At 41.2% G+C, this 18,629-nt stretch overlaps 1 protein-coding gene across 1 annotated transcript in view; it reads left to right on the top strand.

The window, feature by feature from the left end:
• Positions 1 to 16,027, top strand: part of si:ch73-386h18.1 (zinc finger homeobox protein 3) — a 32,598-nt gene extending 16,571 nt beyond the window's left edge. Inside the window, exons 4-9 of the mRNA XM_036584584.1 lie at positions 2,606 to 2,695; positions 2,849 to 2,985; positions 3,124 to 3,324; positions 5,062 to 5,170; positions 6,894 to 12,260; positions 12,432 to 16,027. Of these exons, the coding sequence (XP_036440477.1) occupies positions 2,606 to 2,695; positions 2,849 to 2,985; positions 3,124 to 3,324; positions 5,062 to 5,170; positions 6,894 to 12,260; positions 12,432 to 13,771 (7,244 nt within the window). The 3' untranslated portion in view covers positions 13,772 to 16,027. The remainder of the gene's footprint in view (positions 1 to 2,605; positions 2,696 to 2,848; positions 2,986 to 3,123; positions 3,325 to 5,061; positions 5,171 to 6,893; positions 12,261 to 12,431) is intronic.
• Positions 16,028 to 18,629: the final 2,602 nt, after the last annotated feature.

Genomic DNA, 18,629 nt, shown 5'->3' with positions numbered 1-18,629 from the left:
TCTCAATGGCTCCTTATTGATCTCTGTAGGAACACCAGGGCATTCCCTAATTTATAATCAATAACAGATCAATGCCGCCAAGCATTTGTATACTGATCTCCGAGCCGAGCAGGAAGTGCTGATGAGGTGTGTGCTGAGAGTGTGTATGGAGTCTGTTAGCGCGTGCGAGTGCATTTTATCACTTCATTATTGGCTGAGTTGACCTCACTGCCCTGATGTGGATTCATCTGCTCTTTCTTCGTGCAAGATGAAAATGAGGCAAAAGAACCGCACAGCTTTGATTGTGGAAAGTCTGTCACTCATCTCATCTTTTACATTGGTTTATTTTATAGCTATAAACGATATTTTGTTTGTAATTTAGTTTTTCAAAGTATTTGTATAAAACAAAGGCTTTGCAGATTGTGTGTTTTTTATCTGAAAGGAATTATTAAAAAATTCCATACTAATCAGCATGAAATTAGTGAATGATGTATGATTCCCTTATATGATATTAAGTGTAGTCCCAAGCCATAACATCAGCTGCTTCTCATTTTATAAAAAATTCAACATGAATTGACATTTAGCTTGCTTTGTTCTAAAATGCATTAAATGGCCCTTTCATAAATTTTCCTTTTTGTGTGTGTGTGTATATGTGTATATGTACACACACACACAAACACACACACACACACACACTGTAAAAATGGCTGGTCAGATCAACCTAAAACACTTATTTCATGTGATAACAAGCACTAACAAGCAATAAAACTAGTTTTATTAAACTCTAAAAATTACACTGATTGAAAGAATCGTTCATTCAAGGTTTGAGTGAAGAGAAATGTAATGCTTACTTGGATTTAGGGTTTTGGGTTATATCAGGGTTACAAGTGGAGTAAAATGAATTAAGTGCAGACATTTAGTTCAGTGTTGCCAAAACAATGTATTTTTCGGAGCACAATAACGATATCAAATAATAATAAAAAAAAACAAATCTAAATTTCTCTCCAGTGCTGATAATTATTCATTTTAGGCAAAAATCTGCTGATGATTTGAATATCATCATGAATCTCAAATATAGATGCGTGAACACAGATGCTTTTTTCATTTTCTTGCTATTTGCTTACTTTTTTTAAAGCGTTTGCCTTATTTCCTCCAAGTAAAATGCTCAAGTAAGCCAATTACCCAAACCACACGTCACATTTCTGGCCGGACTTTGTGGCGAGGGTGCACTTGTGTTTTGTGTGCGCGAGAGAGAGTATGTGGTGGGTGCAGCGGGGCGTTCATAAGCAGAGCGGATTTGACAGTTTCAGGTTATGTGTTCTGTGTTTATGGCTGTGTAGGTCTGATAGGAAATCAATAGCATGTCTGTCAGGATAATTGGTGTTCAGCTGGCCTCTCCCTCCTTCTTTCTTTTTCTTTGTCATAATCACCCTCTCTGAGAACCACTAGCAGATACCTCAGCTGTGCTTTGATTGGTCTGTTATGACAACCCTTATGGCTTTGTCTCCTCTGGCTTCCCCGTCTCTAATCCTCAAACACCTACCCAAATCAGCTCTTCTCTACTCCTCCCTTCCCCCCATATATGCGAACAATTGCTCTGCCAAGGAAGCAGAAAGCCAGAAAGCGAGGGAGAAGGGGACGGGGGGGAGAGAGAGGGCTGTGGGGAGTAGGTGGTGTAGTGAGTGTCTGTGTGTCCTAAGGCACTGTGTCTTGTCCTTTCGCAGCTTGGGCAAGGCTTTTAGACACTGAAAAAGAACAACAGAATATCCCTGCCCTCTTTTGTGAAGGTCTGGGTTCATGTTCCTCTGGCTTCTCTCTGAGTGCTCACTCCTCTGCCTTTCATGATTTATTTGCAAGACCTCAAAAATTGCAGTCATTACAGCGATTGTGATGAACTGTGATAGTATAGTGATGCACATAGTTGATCTTGTGCAGTCATTAGTGTAGCGTTCTATCTTTATATAATTTGTTAATAATTCTTTGGTGCTTTTTCTGTAGAAGGCAGACTAAAGCAGAAAATATACTGACAGTGTAAAACGGACCAGTCCTTTTAAAAACCATTTTTAAGGCTGCTAAGCCTGTTATGCCATTTTCAAAGCCTCAACTGTTCCTCCAATTTGTGCAGTGAAATGGACTGAGTGAGTGACCCTCCTGACCTCTGCAGCATTATCTTCCTCCTGTGACTTTCAAACCCCCGTCGGTCAGATGAAGCACTGCTGACACGGCTGAGCTTCAGCTTTTCTTTCGCTCCATTTCTCCATTTTTTTGTCTCGCCTGTCTCCCTTTTAGGATGGGGGATATGCAGTGAAAAGCAGTAGCTTGTCTACATAATTTGCTGTTGTAGCGTTGCATATGTGCTCGAATCAGTGAAGTCTGCCCCTGATAGTGCAGAGTGACCCCTATAGGTTAGAATGTGATTTCACACTCTCAGTACACAAAGACAAAGGGAGTCAGAGAGACTCTTTTTCAAAGTGACATTCTTTTCTTAAAAAGGGTTTCACAGTACATAAAAGATGCCCATAGAACAAACAGCTGACATTGTATTACAAACGTATGTGCTGTTTACAGGTTAAACTGTTGTCAACATTCTCTTTTTCTTCCCTGATTCCACCACCCCCTTCCTTAGGAGATGTGAATGAGATGGAGTCACCCACAGAGGGTACTGCTGACCAGGAGGAGCAGACCAAAAAGACAGACAGAGAGGGGGAGAAAACAGGTCAGAAACACATCTAAGCAGCTTTTCTTGCTCATTTATTGTCGACTAAGATCTCTGACAGTACAGAAGATTTTTTTTTAAATTTGTTTATGAAGTGCTTGTAAGTGTAGAATGTGATGTTCATCTTCTTGAAAATGTGTACATGGTTCTTAGACGCATTCATTCATGGGGAAAAGAGACAGAGTGAGCCTTGCGCCAGCCCCAAACGCCCTTCCCCGGCATCTGGAGATGCTGATGGCTCTCTACCACCAAAACGGCCGCGTGCACAGGAGGGTATCTCCTCAGAGCAGGTCAGATTGGGGTGCAAATGACCCCCTGAAATTGGTGAGCTTTAAGAATTTAAAAATGTTACGTTTTCTGACAAATTAAAGGGTTTACTGGGTTCTCTTTATTTCTCCTGCTCTCTCACGCCCTCACTCACCCTTCAGATGCGGCAGTGCCCGTTCTGTCGATTCTGTCATGCTGATATCGCCCGTCTAAGGAGTCATGTAATGATCCAGCATGCTGTGCAGCCCACTCTCCGCTGCCCGCTGTGCCAAGACACCCTGCGCAGTGTTGCTCTGCTGCGCACTCACCTCACACACCTGCACAGCGTCACCGCAGACTGCACACAGAAACTCATCAACACGGTGAGAGTCACTGACTAAGCCTTAAGTGTCTGTCACAGCAAGTGTGGCCTGCCACAAAATCAGCACTAGATTTGAAAATACAGTATTAGCAGTAGGTGATCTCTTGCTGTGCAACTGGTCAAACTCTCTCTGCTTCAGCTGACTTTGGTGCAGGTGTTCGTGTAAGCAGCTGTTGGACTGCATTTTGATAGCCAGTTACATAAATGGACAGCTACAGCACATCTTTCTCTTGATAGAATTTCATGAAACTTGTGTCATGACAGTACCCCACAGTCTCATCTTAACTTTCCTAATTCTAGGTAACGCATTCACAATAAAAGGTGTCTTTATGTCTTGAAGAAATCTAGAGAGAGATTTAATTTCTCAGAATGCACAATGCATTGCACTTGGATCATGTTAGTCACTTTAATGTCTTATTTAATGAAGTACAATTATGCATGCAATCACATGACTATGCAAGTAATTAATACGATTAGTTATGTGGTGATGTATATGCTTAATTTTCTTATCTCAGATCTAGTCTAATTAATCTTTAATGTGTTCCTAAGAATCGTATTCGTTTGTTCTGCTCAGCTGAACCTGTCTATGCAGGTTGACATTGCGTGATGCGCAAATTCTGCTTTAATCATTTTAATCAGCAGCCAACAGTTTTAAATAATAACTGCTTAAATGCTGTAGCAATGTATGGTAATTGTATGTAGGGTGTGCATCATGAGCACATAATGGAATCAGTTTACTAATATTGCATTTTTGTTTTAGGAAAAAGTATGAGATTGTGTGTGTATTTAAGCTTATTGTAAGTATACTGTGCAATTAAGCAGTTATTCTCATTTATAATGGCATTCCTTTACTGGAACAGATTTAAGAGAAACTAGATAGCGTAGTGTTTTTTTTCCTGAATTAGTTTGTGTTAGTTATTGAGCCACAAGTCATGTGGCATTTGTCAATCCAAGCTTATGTTTTTTCATGTACTTTGGCTTGTGCAACAGTTGGATTTGTAATAGTGCTTTATTATCCTTCATTTGCATCTGTTCCCTTTTTTCTGCTTAGTATATTCATCTTTCTATCCCCCTCCCCACCCTGTATCACTTCTCCCCATTTCCCCTCCACCTCACTTTGTCTGAGATAGGGTAATGAAAATAATTGAGCTTCATTAGTCCTGATCTGGTGCTAGGTGGTTTCGTTATGATCTATGCTTCCCAATTATGTGCTCTAAATTAAATGTGACCTTGAGAAGGTCTCTGTGCTTGCCTCCTGTCCTCTAATGAAGCACCTTCCTGAAATGATGTGCTTTGTGATGGAAATGGCAGCCATTTTGTTTTGTTGTGTGATTCGGTACCTCTCTGTGTCTGAATGCCTTGCTGCCTCACAGATACGCTGATTTGCTCATTTTAAAATTGAAAGGATAGAGAAAGAGGGAAGGGTAAATAATGTGGCTTTTTGATCCAAGACTGGCTGACATTGTTATAGACTTGGGAGGGCTTCCCATCGCTCTTAACCTATGAACTCTCTTAAGCATTGCTTCCATGACCACTGCGCCATTGCTTTGTTTTGCAGTCTGAATAAAGAGTACATACTTGATAATAAAAAACTTTCCTTCTTATTTCCTGTTCCTTCTCTACAGAATGGCATAATTCCAATTTATAAATCATACACAATTGTGAAGTGATTGAATTAGATTTTGTGGTTTAATCGACCCATCTCAACCATGTGGTTTCCCCCCTCATTCATGGCCAGGTGATTGCCTCAGATGTGTTGCCAGAGAAGATGTTCCTACCAGTACAAGACTCTAGTACCCAGCAGACGAAGGCAGATTCCAGCTGTAATGAAACAAAAAGAATTGATGGTAGGTATAACCCCAGTCTGAACTTCAGCAATTAAAAAGAAACAATGCAGTATTAGCTTTGGGCTGATCATTGATATTTTCAAACACTGCAATAATTTAAACAAGCGCTGATATTGTGCACATTTTTCTTTTTTGTTTTTTGTTTCCAGTCTTTCCATTCTTGCTACATATGTATGTGTGTGTGTAACCATTTAATTTGAACAGTCATTCTAATCTACGGTTGATTAAAAAATGTATACAATGGAAAAGACTGCACTTTTGGCTATTATAGGCTTGTTTGTAAGCAAACAGAACATCAACGACTAATTAACATACATACTTTCACATAAAAGAATTATAATGTAGATTTTCAGTCTGGTAAAGAATACTGTGGTACATGCTTGTGTAACAAGAAAACTCTGGTACATGAGGCCTACTGTCCACTAGAGAGTTCAGTGGACAGCACTATTCAGAAGAAGGGCATCAGTGTGCCAGTTTGGTAATATTTTGTTTTCCACCCAAACAAACACAGAGAACCACTGAATAAACCACTGCGTACTATATTGTACACAGACAACATGTAGCACTCTTATCATTATAAATTATTATAAATGGTTAATATAAAAGTAATATACTAACTAATGTTCATATATTAGTATAAAAGTAATGTTAGAAGCTAGCCCAGTTGCTAATTATATAGTAATTATGTTACCATCAAGGAAAATAGAAGCCACAGGGTAAAGCTCTGTAATGCTCATGTGTGGTACTTTATAATTGAATTTAAATTACAAAGATATATTTTATTGTGACAGTTCTAAAGACTCTAGTAGTTTGTCTGAGCTTACTCATCCAACCTTTCTTACTGTTAGAATGAAATGTAATCTCTCAACAAGAAAATACCGGCACTGGTATTGTCCATTTGTTATATTTGAGTAGTGCCTCCTTGATGGAACAGCCATCATTGTTGGCACTAGGGGAGCAAGGCTGATAGAAGACAAATATTACTACTAACAGTGAAATAATTGGACAGTGACATGATTGTTGTTTTAACTCTGCACTCCAGCAGATTGAATTTGAAATGAAAAGGTAACTATTGAGGTTGAAAGGCACAATGTCAACCAATCGTCACTATGTTTCACAGATGAAGTGATATGTTTTGGGTCATGAGCAGTTATGTTTTTCATCCACTTTTTGCTTTTTCCATCACTTTGCTGTAGGTTAATCTTTATCTCAACTGTCCACAAGATTTTGTCCCTGAACACTGAAGGTTTTTGTGTACTTTTTTTTTTTTTTAGCAAAATATTTGGTGAACCCTAGCACATTTTAAATGTTTCAACAGATACTTTGCCATCTTTTGTTATGTATCCAGTTTTTATATAGTTTATTCCACAATACATCATTCCTGTATGTTGATATTATTTTTATAATAAATTGACAGAGGGAAATACTTTTCTGGAAAAGTACTTATTTACTGGTTCATGAAAAAAACATGACCTAATTTAAAATGATTGCTCAGCAAAATATACTGCATTACATAATACTAGTTATGTCTCTTTAGGTTTTGAATAGTTAAGTACAGCTAAAGAGTAACAGTGTACCCATGTAATCAGATTCTGCTTCTGTGTGCTTTCAGTGCACTGTCTCTACTATAGACGTATTAGATGTTTAAATATATGGTTGTTGCTTTTGGCATACACCTAAATTGCTTTTCTTGTTTGTGTGTGTGTGTTTGTTTGTTTGTTAGAACAAGTTGATGGTGAACAGGATAGAATGGCCACATGTCCACCAGAGATATCAAAAATTCAAAAGCAACCCTTAGAAGATGCAGAATCCACCAAGGAAAACAATGCTGCTTTCCCTTGCTGGCAGAAAGGCTGTAATAAAGTCTTTACATCATCCAGTGCCCTCCAGACACACTTCAACAATTTCCACAGCCAGAGGCCTCAAAATCCAGTTTCTGATCGCCATGTCTACAAGTACCGTTGCAGTCAGTGTAGCCTTGCCTTTAAAACAGCTGAAAAACTGCAGCTGCATTCACAGTACCATGCCATCAGGGCTGCCACCATGTGCTGCCTTTGCCATCGCAGCTTTCGTACACTGCAGGCTCTGCAGAAGCATTTGGAGACCAGTCATCTGGAGCTAAGTGAGGCCCAACTGCAGCAACTCTGTGGCAGTTTGCTAATGACTGCAGACCTCCTAGGCAGTGAAGGTCAAAGTCTGGGTGAAGAGCAGGGATCACTTGAGGAGGAGAAGGTAAAGGAAGATGAAGAAAGTGACACGGAGGAGAAAGAAAGCCCTGCCAACAGTGATTTAGGTTTAGTTCGAGAAGAGGTAGAACCAAAACATTCTGTAATTCCTCAAAGAAAAGGCTCAAACCTTTCAACTGAGAAATTCCTGGATCCATCAAGACCTTTTAAATGCACAGTCTGCAAGGAATCTTTCACACAAAAGAACATCCTCTTGGTACACTACAACTCTGTTTCACACTTGCACAAAGTTAAGCGTTCTGTGCAGGATTCTTCAGCTGGCTTGCCAGAATCTGTCAGCTGCAGCACTGACCACAAACCCTTCAAGTGTAGCATTTGCAATGTAGCTTACAGTCAGAGCTCCACCTTAGAGATACATATGCGATCTGTCCTGCACCAAACCAAAGCTCGTGCGGCCAAACTTGATTCATCAGGGGCAAACTCAGCTTCTGTTAACCCTGTGCCTGGTAAGGTAGTTTCCTTAACAGGCAATACAACAGCCCTTAAGTCCATAACTGCCATGACCAATGCAAGTTGCACTTCCGCAGCTCTCAGTCAACCTCACTTGAACCACCAACAGGTCACTGAACACAATGTGGTATCAAGCCAAAATGCCAGTCATTCCTCAACATCTGAGGACAGTAAGCAGAAACACTTAGTAGACATGATGGCTTCAACAGCAAAGCAACAGCATAAATTATTACAACAGCAACAACAGCAATTAGTACAGGCCCAGGCTCAGATCCAGCAGGAGCTCCAAAAGAAAGCAGCCCTGCTTCAGTCCCATTTGTTCAACCCAGCACTTCTTCACCACTTCCCCATCACAACAGACTCTCTCCTTCCACTGCAACAGCAACAGCAGCTGCTTCTTCCCTTTCTCATCCCTGGAGGGGAATTCCAGATTAATCCTGAGCTAAACCTAAAAAGCTCAGGGTTGAACCTTAGCACAGCAAAACCTATATCATTAGAAGATTGCTCTGAGTCACCCCAGCAGGATGGCCTTAGATCATCTTGTAAAAAGCCATTTGACGGAGATGTAGCTCATACTCCTCAACAGTTGCTCTCTGTGGCTCCTGAGGAGAATGTTCCTGTTCCTCAACAAGCTAATGGGCAACTGGTGACCTTAGATCCTGAGAATAACGAAGGCACAGAAGGCACGGATGGACAAAGCAATAATAATGCAACAAGGGAGGAACATGATTCAATCTCCTGTGATGGTACTGACCCTTTTAAAGCACAAGAAGATCTTGAGGATGAGGTGTTAGGTAGTGAAGAAATTTTCACTGAGTTAATTCCACCCCGAGTAGCTCATGATGCTCCGGGAAATGTTTCAAAAGCTTTGCTGGAGAACATAGGATTTGAGTTAGTCGTGCAGTTTAATGAAAATAAGCAACAGTGTCAAAGAAATCAGGCTGAGGTTGTACCAAATGGAGAGACTGTGTTAAACACCAAAGAGGTGCATAATTCAGAGTTCTTTGGTAAACTAGAGTGTGAATCCTGTGGGAAGCTTTTTTCAAATGCATTGATACTAAAGAGCCACAAGGAGCATATTCATCAATCCATCTTTCCAATACAGTCATTGGAGAAATTTGCCAAAGACTACAGAGAACAGTATGACAAACTTTTTCCTTTTAGATCTGTGACCCCTGTGTCTCCTTCTCCACCACCCCCTGCTTCACCTCTACCCCCTCCCCTATCAACAGAAACAACTCACCAGAAATCAGTATCATGCATTCCTGTTTCAACACCCACTGTTACTCCCTCTACTGTCTCAACTCCCCAAGTTCCATTAGCTCCAATTCCTTTACCTCTTGACTTGCCACTCTTCCCCCCACTCATGATGCACCCCATGCCACTGCAGGCTCTGCCCCCTCAACTACCTGTACATCTGCCGTCTGTTGAGACTGGGCTCACACCTGACTTAGCCCAGCTCTATCAGCATCAGTTAACTCCTGCCATGATGCAGCAGCAGCAGAATAAAAGACCTCGAACCAGGATCACAGATGAGCAACTAAGAATTCTGCGACAGTATTTTGACATTAATAACTCCCCGAATGAAGATCAAGTCCAAGAGATGGCCAACAAATCTGGGCTGCCACAAAAAGTTATAAAGCACTGGTTTAGAAATACACTGTTCAAAGAGCGCCAGCGCAACAAAGATTCTCCGTACAATTTCAGCAACCCACCCATCACAACACTGGAAGATGTCAGAGTGGATTCCAGGCCATCCTCTCCTGAGCTTCCAAGACATGAGTATTCTGGTGGAAGGAGATCCTCAAGGACCAGGTTTACTGACTACCAGCTGAGGGTCCTACAAGATTTCTTTGATGCAAATGCTTACCCTAAAGATGATGAATTTGAGCAACTTTCAATCCTCTTGAATCTTCCTACCCGTGTCATTGTGGTGTGGTTTCAGAATGCCCGTCAGAAAGCTAGGAAGAACTATGAGAACCAGGGAGAGGGAGGAAAAGATAGTGAACATCGTGAGTTTTCTAATGACCGCTATATTCGTACTTCTAACAACAACTATGAGTGTAAGAAATGCAGTATGGCATTTCAACGCATTTTTGACTTGATCAATCATCAAAAGAAAGTTTGCTATAAAGACGATGATGAAGAAATGCGGGGCGACCAAAATGAGCTTTTGATAGATCCTAAACCTCACAGTCCTTCTGAAACCTCAAGACTCACTCCAACACCCTCCAGCTCCAGCCTCTCAAATTATACTGAGCCCAACATCGATGTAAAGTCCAAAGATAAACAGCAATTAGACACCGAGCAGTTACACCCTGCCACTGTATCCGCATCCCTTACTAAGGATAACAAACAGACCACAGACGTATCTTGTGACCCTGAACAATGTCCTGATAACTCCAAATTTGAAGATTCAAATCAACACCCAGAGCCTTCTAATGAAGAAATGCAGCAACCAAGTGCTAAAACCTGTTCCCCATCCCCTGTTCATCAACCCAAACAATCTCACCCTTCTATGGTCCAGACAAGCCCAGTTCCATCACAGAGTTCTCAAAAAAGTTTCAGCTCTTTGGTAAGTCCTTCTCATCAACAACACTTAAAGTCAGCACAACAGGTGACTCCTTACCACTGCATTCAATGCAAGTTGAGCTTCCCCTCTTTTGAGCATTGGCAAGAGCATCAGCAGATGCACTTCCTGGTTACTCAAAACCATTTTGTTACCCCACAGTTTCTGGACCGTCCCATGGACATCCCTCTTATGCTTTTTGATCCAGCTAATCCTCTGCTGGCCAGGCAGGTGCTTTCTGGTGCTTTTCCGCAGATATCAGCCAGTTCGCCCTCAGTGGCAGCCATTCCTGATTCAACCATAAACTCCTTAAAGAGAAAACTTGAGCAGAAATCAGGAAATAGTTCTGTGGAAAATGACTGGGAGAATAATGGGGATGATTCCCAGCGAGACAAGCGTATGAGGACAACCATCACTCCAGAGCAGCTGGAAATACTATACCAGAAATATCTCTTGGATTCCAATCCAACACGGCAAATGCTTGACCACATTTCTCAAGAGGTGGGTCTCAAGAAACGAGTGGTACAAGTGTGGTTCCAGAATACTCGAGCACGTGAGAGAAAAGGCCAGTTTCGTGCACTGGGTCCAGCTCAGGCCCATCGACGCTGCCCATTCTGTCGAGCACTCTTTAAGGCACAAACTGCTCTTGATGCTCACATACGCTCACGCCACTGGCATGAAGCAAAGAGTGCAGGATACAGCATGGCGATATCTGTTGTGACTCAAGATCAGGAAGGCTCTCTTATCAAAATGGATCCTTTTAATTTTTCTGACTGTTCACAGATGCCAAACCCAAGTGATGGTCTGAGTTGTCCAGAGTCTCCAACTAGTAAATGCCTAGATCTGTCTTCACATCAGCATCGTCTGAGTCCAAAGCCACTAAAGGGTGGGGGAATGGATGACTTTGAAGGATCGTCCATTACAGCCCAAGAGACTTTGGAACGTGGCAAGCTAAATAACCATGAAGTTGCCTCTATGAACATAGTCCACAATGGAACCACAGTTCATGAAGAAAATCACTCTGAGGTAAAACCCAACAGCATTGATCTGTTGTCTTATAGCTCTGAGAGAGAGGCTTCTTCAGAAAACGAAGACAAAATGTCTTCAGGGCTGGTTAGCCCTGCAATGAGTTTCAGTGCTAAGGATTTTGAAAATGATTTGGTCTTGGATTACAGTGAAAACTCAAGCTTAGCAGATCCTGCCTCTCCATGTCCTGGAGGATCCAACAGTCAAAGCATAGACAGTGACAGGCATGGTCCAAAACGTTACCGCACTCAGCTAAGCAATCTGCAAGTGAAAGTGCTCAAAGCCTGCTTCAGTGACTACAAAACCCCCACCATGTTGGAGTGTGAAGCTTTGGGAAATGACATCGGACTTGCCAAGAGAGTGGTACAGGTGTGGTTCCAGAATGCTCGTGCCAAGGAGAAAAAGGCTAAGCTCAGCCTTGCCAAGCAGTTTGGCACAGAAAGCACGTGTACTGACAGACCCAAAACAGAATGCACTCTGTGCTCTGTTAAGTACAGTGGTTGTCTTTCTGTGCGGGACCATGTCTTTTCCCAGCAACACCTTGCTAAAGTAAAAGAGGCTCTGGGGGGACAAATAGACAGAGAAAGGGAATATGTGGATCCTGCAAGTGTTTGTCACCTGGTGATTCATCAAGGAGTGGATCAACTAAAGAAGGAAAGTGAAGTCCTGACAGTAGTTCAGCCACAGTCTGCAGAGACTTCAGGAGGCCTTGGTCACACTACCCCTCAGTATTTGAACCTGTCCACTGCTGATGTACTAGGGGTTGGCAGCACATCAAGCTTCTCTTCAACAAAATCAGGTACTGTAAATGAATAATAGTCAAGCCATTTTATTTCTATTTAGTAATGAACATTAACAAATAATTAATTAGTAATTAATACAACAACTTTAAGCCATATTGTATTTTATATATTTAGGTGTTGTATGAAATGATTCTAAATATATATTGTCCCTCTTTGATCACACGTAGATCCCAGCAGTGCCCCCTCGAATGGAAAGATCAGCAAATTTGATGCATCGTCCTCTTCCTCCATGTCAGCTACTATTAACAAAGACCTTGTCAGCACAACCAACTCTGTCTTAACCCCAAAGACTTCAGAGTTGGCCATGCAACTACAGTTTTCCAAAGAGAACAACTCTGAGAATAACATGAACTCCACTGAAAAGCTTGAGAGGGCTCCTGTTAGCAGTGCTGCTCATTTAAACTCTTCCATCAGTAAAGAAAAACAAGACTCTTTCACACCAGCTACATCTACACCAAAACATGATAAGGAGTATACCTTGGAACCAGCTCAGCTACAAGCTCTGCAAGCAGGAGGGACCACAGATCAGACTGCTTTGCTCTCAAATCCCCTCCTTCCCTGTCTTATTCCAGGGTTTCCCCCAATCTTTCCACCACAGATTCCTACAGCTCTTGCTGGAAGCTTTCTGCAGCCCATGTTTGGTATGGAAGGCATGTTCCCATATAGCCCAGTCTTGCCACAAGCTCTAATGGGCCTGTCCCCAGGTTCCATTCTCCAACAATATCAGCACAATTTGCAGGGTGCACTGATGCATCACCGGCTGCAGCTCCAACAGAAACAATTGTTGCAGCAACCACAGAAAATGAAAGTTAGCCAAATCTCTGCTCCAGCTCATGCTCAGGACATGGCTTATAACAAAGAGCTTGTCCTGGACTCATCCAAACCTGAAGAGAACCAAGGCACTTCAAATGGAGAAGGCTCCCCTTCCTCCTCTGCTGGCAGCACTAAGCAGCTGGATGGTGGCTTCCTAATCAGCCAATGTATTGTCTCCAAAGGAACATGCAGAGAGAAAAGTAAGGATGTTTGTCTGTATGACTGCCTTGCCTGTAAGATCTCTCTCACTGGGAATGAAGAGCTCGTCCAACACCTGGAGGACCCTCAGCACAGACAGAGAGCAACAGAGCAACTGAATGCCAAAGAGCATGCCTCTCGTCTATTACCTCACGTCAGTCCCTCATCTACCTCGCAGTCAAACCCACCCAGCAACCAGATATCCCCTCCAGTATCCCAGCCCAAGCAGTCTGTTCCAGAGAGTCCTTGTGCCACCTCTTGCACCCAAAGCACTTCAGTCAGTCAGTGTTCCCAAACTCCATCAACCTCTACAGCGTTATCTGGGGCGGCACAACCCTCCTGTTCTCAAGCTTCTGCTTCACCACCAGTCCCCGTACCCTCAACTGTTACCTCAAGCCTAAATGGCCATGCTATGAGCTGTCATTTAAAACCAACAGACTCTTCAAATGGATGTTACAACAAAGATGGATCAGCAGAAGAACAAGAGTCTACGTAGTGTACTTGAGGGAAAGACTGAATGCTGACTATTGCATCTGTAGCTGTACGTTTGCCTGCCTTGGAAAAGACTCCATTGTATTGTAAAAACAAAAAAAAAAATAGTAAGAGGATTGGGAGAGAAAACTCTCAGTGATAGAAGACATTTGATGGCATACAGAAACGTACATGAGATGATTACCCAGCGATAGTTTGAAAGACTTTTAAATGGACTGAATCCTGTAGGATAAAACTTGCATTACAAATGCTTGTAACCAAAAAAGTGTCAGTAGAATGTTTTCCCATGTCAATATGCTGGTCATTTAAAACTTGAGAATAGATAAACACTGTTTGGAAACTGAAGTGTGCACAGCTAAGAACTGGAGTAGAACCTAAGATGGTTTTATTATTACCTAATAACTAACTAACCAAAAGTCTGTTTATTCTTTATGTTTTAAATGCACTCACACAACCGCAAGTTTTGCCACCGTTTAATTGTTGAAATAATATAATATTGGCTTGCTAAACTAATGTAATGTATTTTAATGTTGTCTACTCTCAGGTCAACATGTGTTCATTTTGTTCTGCTACTGAACATTGGTGTTAAAAACAAAGTAGCTCTGATGCATACCAATAGAAGAAATTTGAAATCCAAAAGAATTCTTAGGATTGGAAACAAGGTTTGCTTTGTCACTGAATCTTATAAGTGTTTTGTTTTTCTTTTTATATTGGACATGTTCTTGTCCAGACACAAAGAGTAATGCAGACTTTAATTGTGAGAAAAAGAATAGATTTTTTTTAATGGAGAAAAACATTGTGCTAATGATAGATACATGTATTGACATTTTGGTGTTGCGTAGATTGTTGAATTCAAATGACTTAATTGTATGGTAGATTTAAAAGAAATTACTTGTATATTTAATTTTTGTACCATCCCAGTCAAAGACACTTGAGGTTGTTTTCAGCCATGCCAATGTTGAAACTTTACCCCTCTCTAACCTAGCTGAACATTCTTAGTGTACAACCTCCCCTCCTGTGCTGAGCCAAGTTAAAGGACCATATCTGTAAATGAATTACTGTTACTGCAGATTTAAGAAACTTTCTTTGTTTTGTCTTTCAAACTTATTTGATTTGTGCACTTAATTCATTCTTTTTTACCCTCTGTACTGTAACCTGCTTTTTTTTTTTACTTTGTCAAAATAGTTTCTTATTCTCCTCTTCAACAAAGTATCTTTTATTTTCCTGAATGTTTCTGCACTTGCCATATGTGGTGACAACAATAATGTTACTGATGAAAACAATAATTCCTCACAGTATTGCTTTAAAGGAAAATCCAAAGATAAAGTACCATTGGTGCATACAAAGGATGGGGGAAAAACTCTTTATATTTGAGAAAAATGTTACTGTTTTTAGGGAATGGAAACCTTTTTAGATGATGGAGCCAGCTATGAGAATACTGTTTAAGAACATTTGTGACCTCATATATAAAACAAACAGAAAACCAAAAACCGCAAAGCCTCTCTGCTGAGGGTATGGGACAGCACCGTAGTTCAGCCATTGCAGTTTGTAATATAGATGGATATTCATTTTACCTTCTCTGTGACTGGCCTATCTTTTTGTCCGTTTGTTTCTTGCCTTTATTTTCACTCATTTTTGCTAAATGTACTGGGTTTTTATTTTTGAGGAAGTACAGTGTGCTGCTAATGTAGTTTTGTATTGATACTAAGATGCATGCTTGATTTTTGCTTTTTTGCTGAAGCTTTAATGGCTACAGACAGTAGCCAAAGCCCCGTCTCCATTTCGCTGCAGCTCTGCCCACACTCCAAGACTACTGTGAAGACTGTGAATGAACATCCATAAAACCATTTTTTCTCCTCTTTACAACCAATGTTAAAAACCAATTAATGAACCAACTAATGTTGAAAACCAATGATGTTATATTTATACAAAGTTTGCATTCCAAATGTCACATTGTTGTTTCAGTGGATTGTTTGGTTTTTTTCTTTCTTTCTTTCTTTTTTCTTTCTTTCTTTCTTGTATTCTCCTAATTAGGAGACCGTACCGTGTACACTCATACCTTGAGTCTGGACTTGCTGTGAAAGACTCTGTTTACTGTATGTGCTCCTGGAAATGTTGTTACTGTTGCGATCGCCAAATAATGGACATGTTCATTATGCACTTGTGTTTATCATGTGAGTCATTGGGCTAGTGTCTCTCTCCCGTCCTCTCTTCTACAAGCGTTCAAATTCAATAAAGTCTGTTTCATTTTACTACACCATCCTTTAGCTCTGGCCCTCAGTGCTGTTGTTGGTCCAGCGCTGTTTTGTCAGAAATTTGTTTTTATCAAAGTTTTATAAAAATTTCCTGCCAGTTTTTAAGGGCACATATGATACAGTTTTTCCTTTTTTCCTCTGAGATCCACTTATTACATTTGCATGGTTTTATGTACCAAAACATCCTTCAGTCTTTTTTACAGTATTTTTATTTATCCTTTAGAATTAAACAGGCTGTTTTTGCAGCGTGGCTTCCTTCTATGTATGTACTGTTGAGGAAATAGTATAACACTGTATATACTTGAATGGAGGAAATATACCTTTAAATCTTTCCTTTTCTTTAATCCACAACTAATTAGAGGCTGTTTAGAAATACACACTAAACCGCAATGTTGTAATATTCCACTGGGTGTTAGTATTGCTTATGTATCTGCCCTGTCAGTAACCAGATTAAGTGTACACTGAACTCACCTTTGACAGTCTGTAGGAGGCAAGCAATCGACAGGAGAATTGCAAATCAATGGAGGTTAAATGAGACACAATCAATGGAGCTAGGGTTCAAACTGAAACCCAAGTTCATGTGTATGTGTGTGTGTGAGAGGGAGAGAGAGAGAGAGAGCTAGAAGCTGAGTTTGCATATGGGCTGTGGATAAAACTGGCTGGCTACTGTTGTTGAAAGAGCATACAGCCTTAACTGCTTTTAGTTGTGTACGTGTGTGCGCGCATGCATGTGTGATTGCATGTCGGGGGTGTATTGTGCTGGGAGATGAGGTCTAAATTACATCTCACCTCAGAATGATTTCTGCGCATCTCATTAAGAGGGAGCGGAGGGGGAGGGGATGGAGTCGGGGGAGAGAGAGGAGAGCGCTGCTTGAAAGAGAACTGGAGGGGTTGATTGTGTTCATAAGAGAGCAGACAGTCGCAGGCACTTTGTTTCAGCATCACTGCCTTCAAACGGGCTTTGAAATCAAATACCTTTCTGATGTGATCAGGCACCCCCACGAAATGAAAGAGGGAGAAGGGCTGGAGAGAAGATGAGAGTCAGCGCCGGAGAATCACAGATAATGAGAAGGAAAAACAACACAGACTGTTGTGCATTTTAAAAATGTATTAAGAGGTGCTCAAAGATACTCACCCACTGCCATCTACATGAACATTCTCAAACCTGGACACAGTATCTGCAGCCTAGGCCGCAAACGCAAACAGTTTGAGCTGAATGTTTAAATGAGTCAATACATACCGATTATGGCTTATTGTACCAATTAGTTACTGGCTTTGAAAAAAAAACACAGACATTTCATCCTAATGAGTCATTCAACTGTTTATCCCCTCATCAGCCTCATAAGATAGAGATGATTCTCTCTGTGAAAGGGAGGGGGGCAGTAAGGGAGGGTGTCATTGGCTACTACGGAAGGTTAATTGACTTTGCGTTTAACATGCTAAATTATTCCAGTTTGCCTGCATGGTATTAGCGTTAGCGAGCCTCTCCCTGCCGAGGTCAGCCAAGACCAGTCATTAATTAAACTTGTGACATTTAACCAGATGAGTTTCCTTTGAGTGAGGATGATATTATTAATATTAACGGCCTCATGTGAATAGGAGCTGTAACTGACCATGTTTTAATAGTATCAGGGAGATTGAATCTTCTTCATGCGGCAGATATGAAGAAACGGGGGGAAGGTGCAGAGATCCCCTGAAGCAAAGATAAAGAGTTAAAGCTAAATGTGGTGTGAGGCAGACATTTTGTGTTTGTTTGGCAGACATGTTCTGCATGAGGACTGTTTTATCCCCCTACCCTTAAAACTAGGCCGGAGAAGACAACAGTTGCATAGATTGGTCTAGCCATTTAGACAAGAGATCAGGCCTGGCTATGAAATCTGAAGCTAACTGCTGTTTTGCAGGACATTTCGAGGTGCGCAGAAGCTGTTATAATGAGGAGGAGTTCATTCTCTGCCCCTTAATTGCATTTTCTACCACCGGGCTGTAAAATTATGATTGATGGAATTTAATTTCACAACTGCTCAAACACGCATGCTGATCAGCCAGTGAAATACAGAGCAGGTGATTAGTGATTGCAGGTATAAGTGTTGTTCTTAAGAACAGCAGTGAGAGGAAGCAGTGAAAGAGGGTGCTGCTGTGGTAGCTGCTGCATGACTGTAACCCTCCCCCCTCTCTCTCTCTCTGGTATTAATATTGGGCAGCACAGGGCCGTGCTGGTGATTTCAGCTCCTCTCTCACTCTGATAGATGGGTCTTGCTGATATATGATCTATGATGCATTCGCAGAAAGGCCAGCTCATCTTTATTCATGAGCCTTGTAATGTCATTTCCTTTTAAAGTGGCAGAGCCCGCAATCTCAGCTGTAGCTGGGGTTTTCCCCCCCATACTCTAATACTAATGCCGCCTCATGTTTTGGAGGTTTTAAAGCCCTCTTCAAGGGTCCTTAAGAATGGAAGATTGGGTGGATTAATGAATGCTCCTCCAAATTATACTTGTTTAATGGATATTGTTTGCTTCAGATCCCATGAATGTTTTTCACAGAAGATTAGCTTTTAGTGGCATTACCATTATTTTTCAGTTGAGCCATTAATAGACTGGCCAAGTGTGT

The sequence above is a fragment of the Colossoma macropomum genome, unplaced genomic scaffold (genome assembly GCF_904425465.1).
Source record: "Colossoma macropomum unplaced genomic scaffold, Colossoma_macropomum, whole genome shotgun sequence".
NCBI classification, from domain to species: Eukaryota; Metazoa; Chordata; class Actinopteri; order Characiformes; family Serrasalmidae; genus Colossoma; species Colossoma macropomum.
This window is presented reverse-complemented; position numbering and strand designations above follow the sequence as displayed.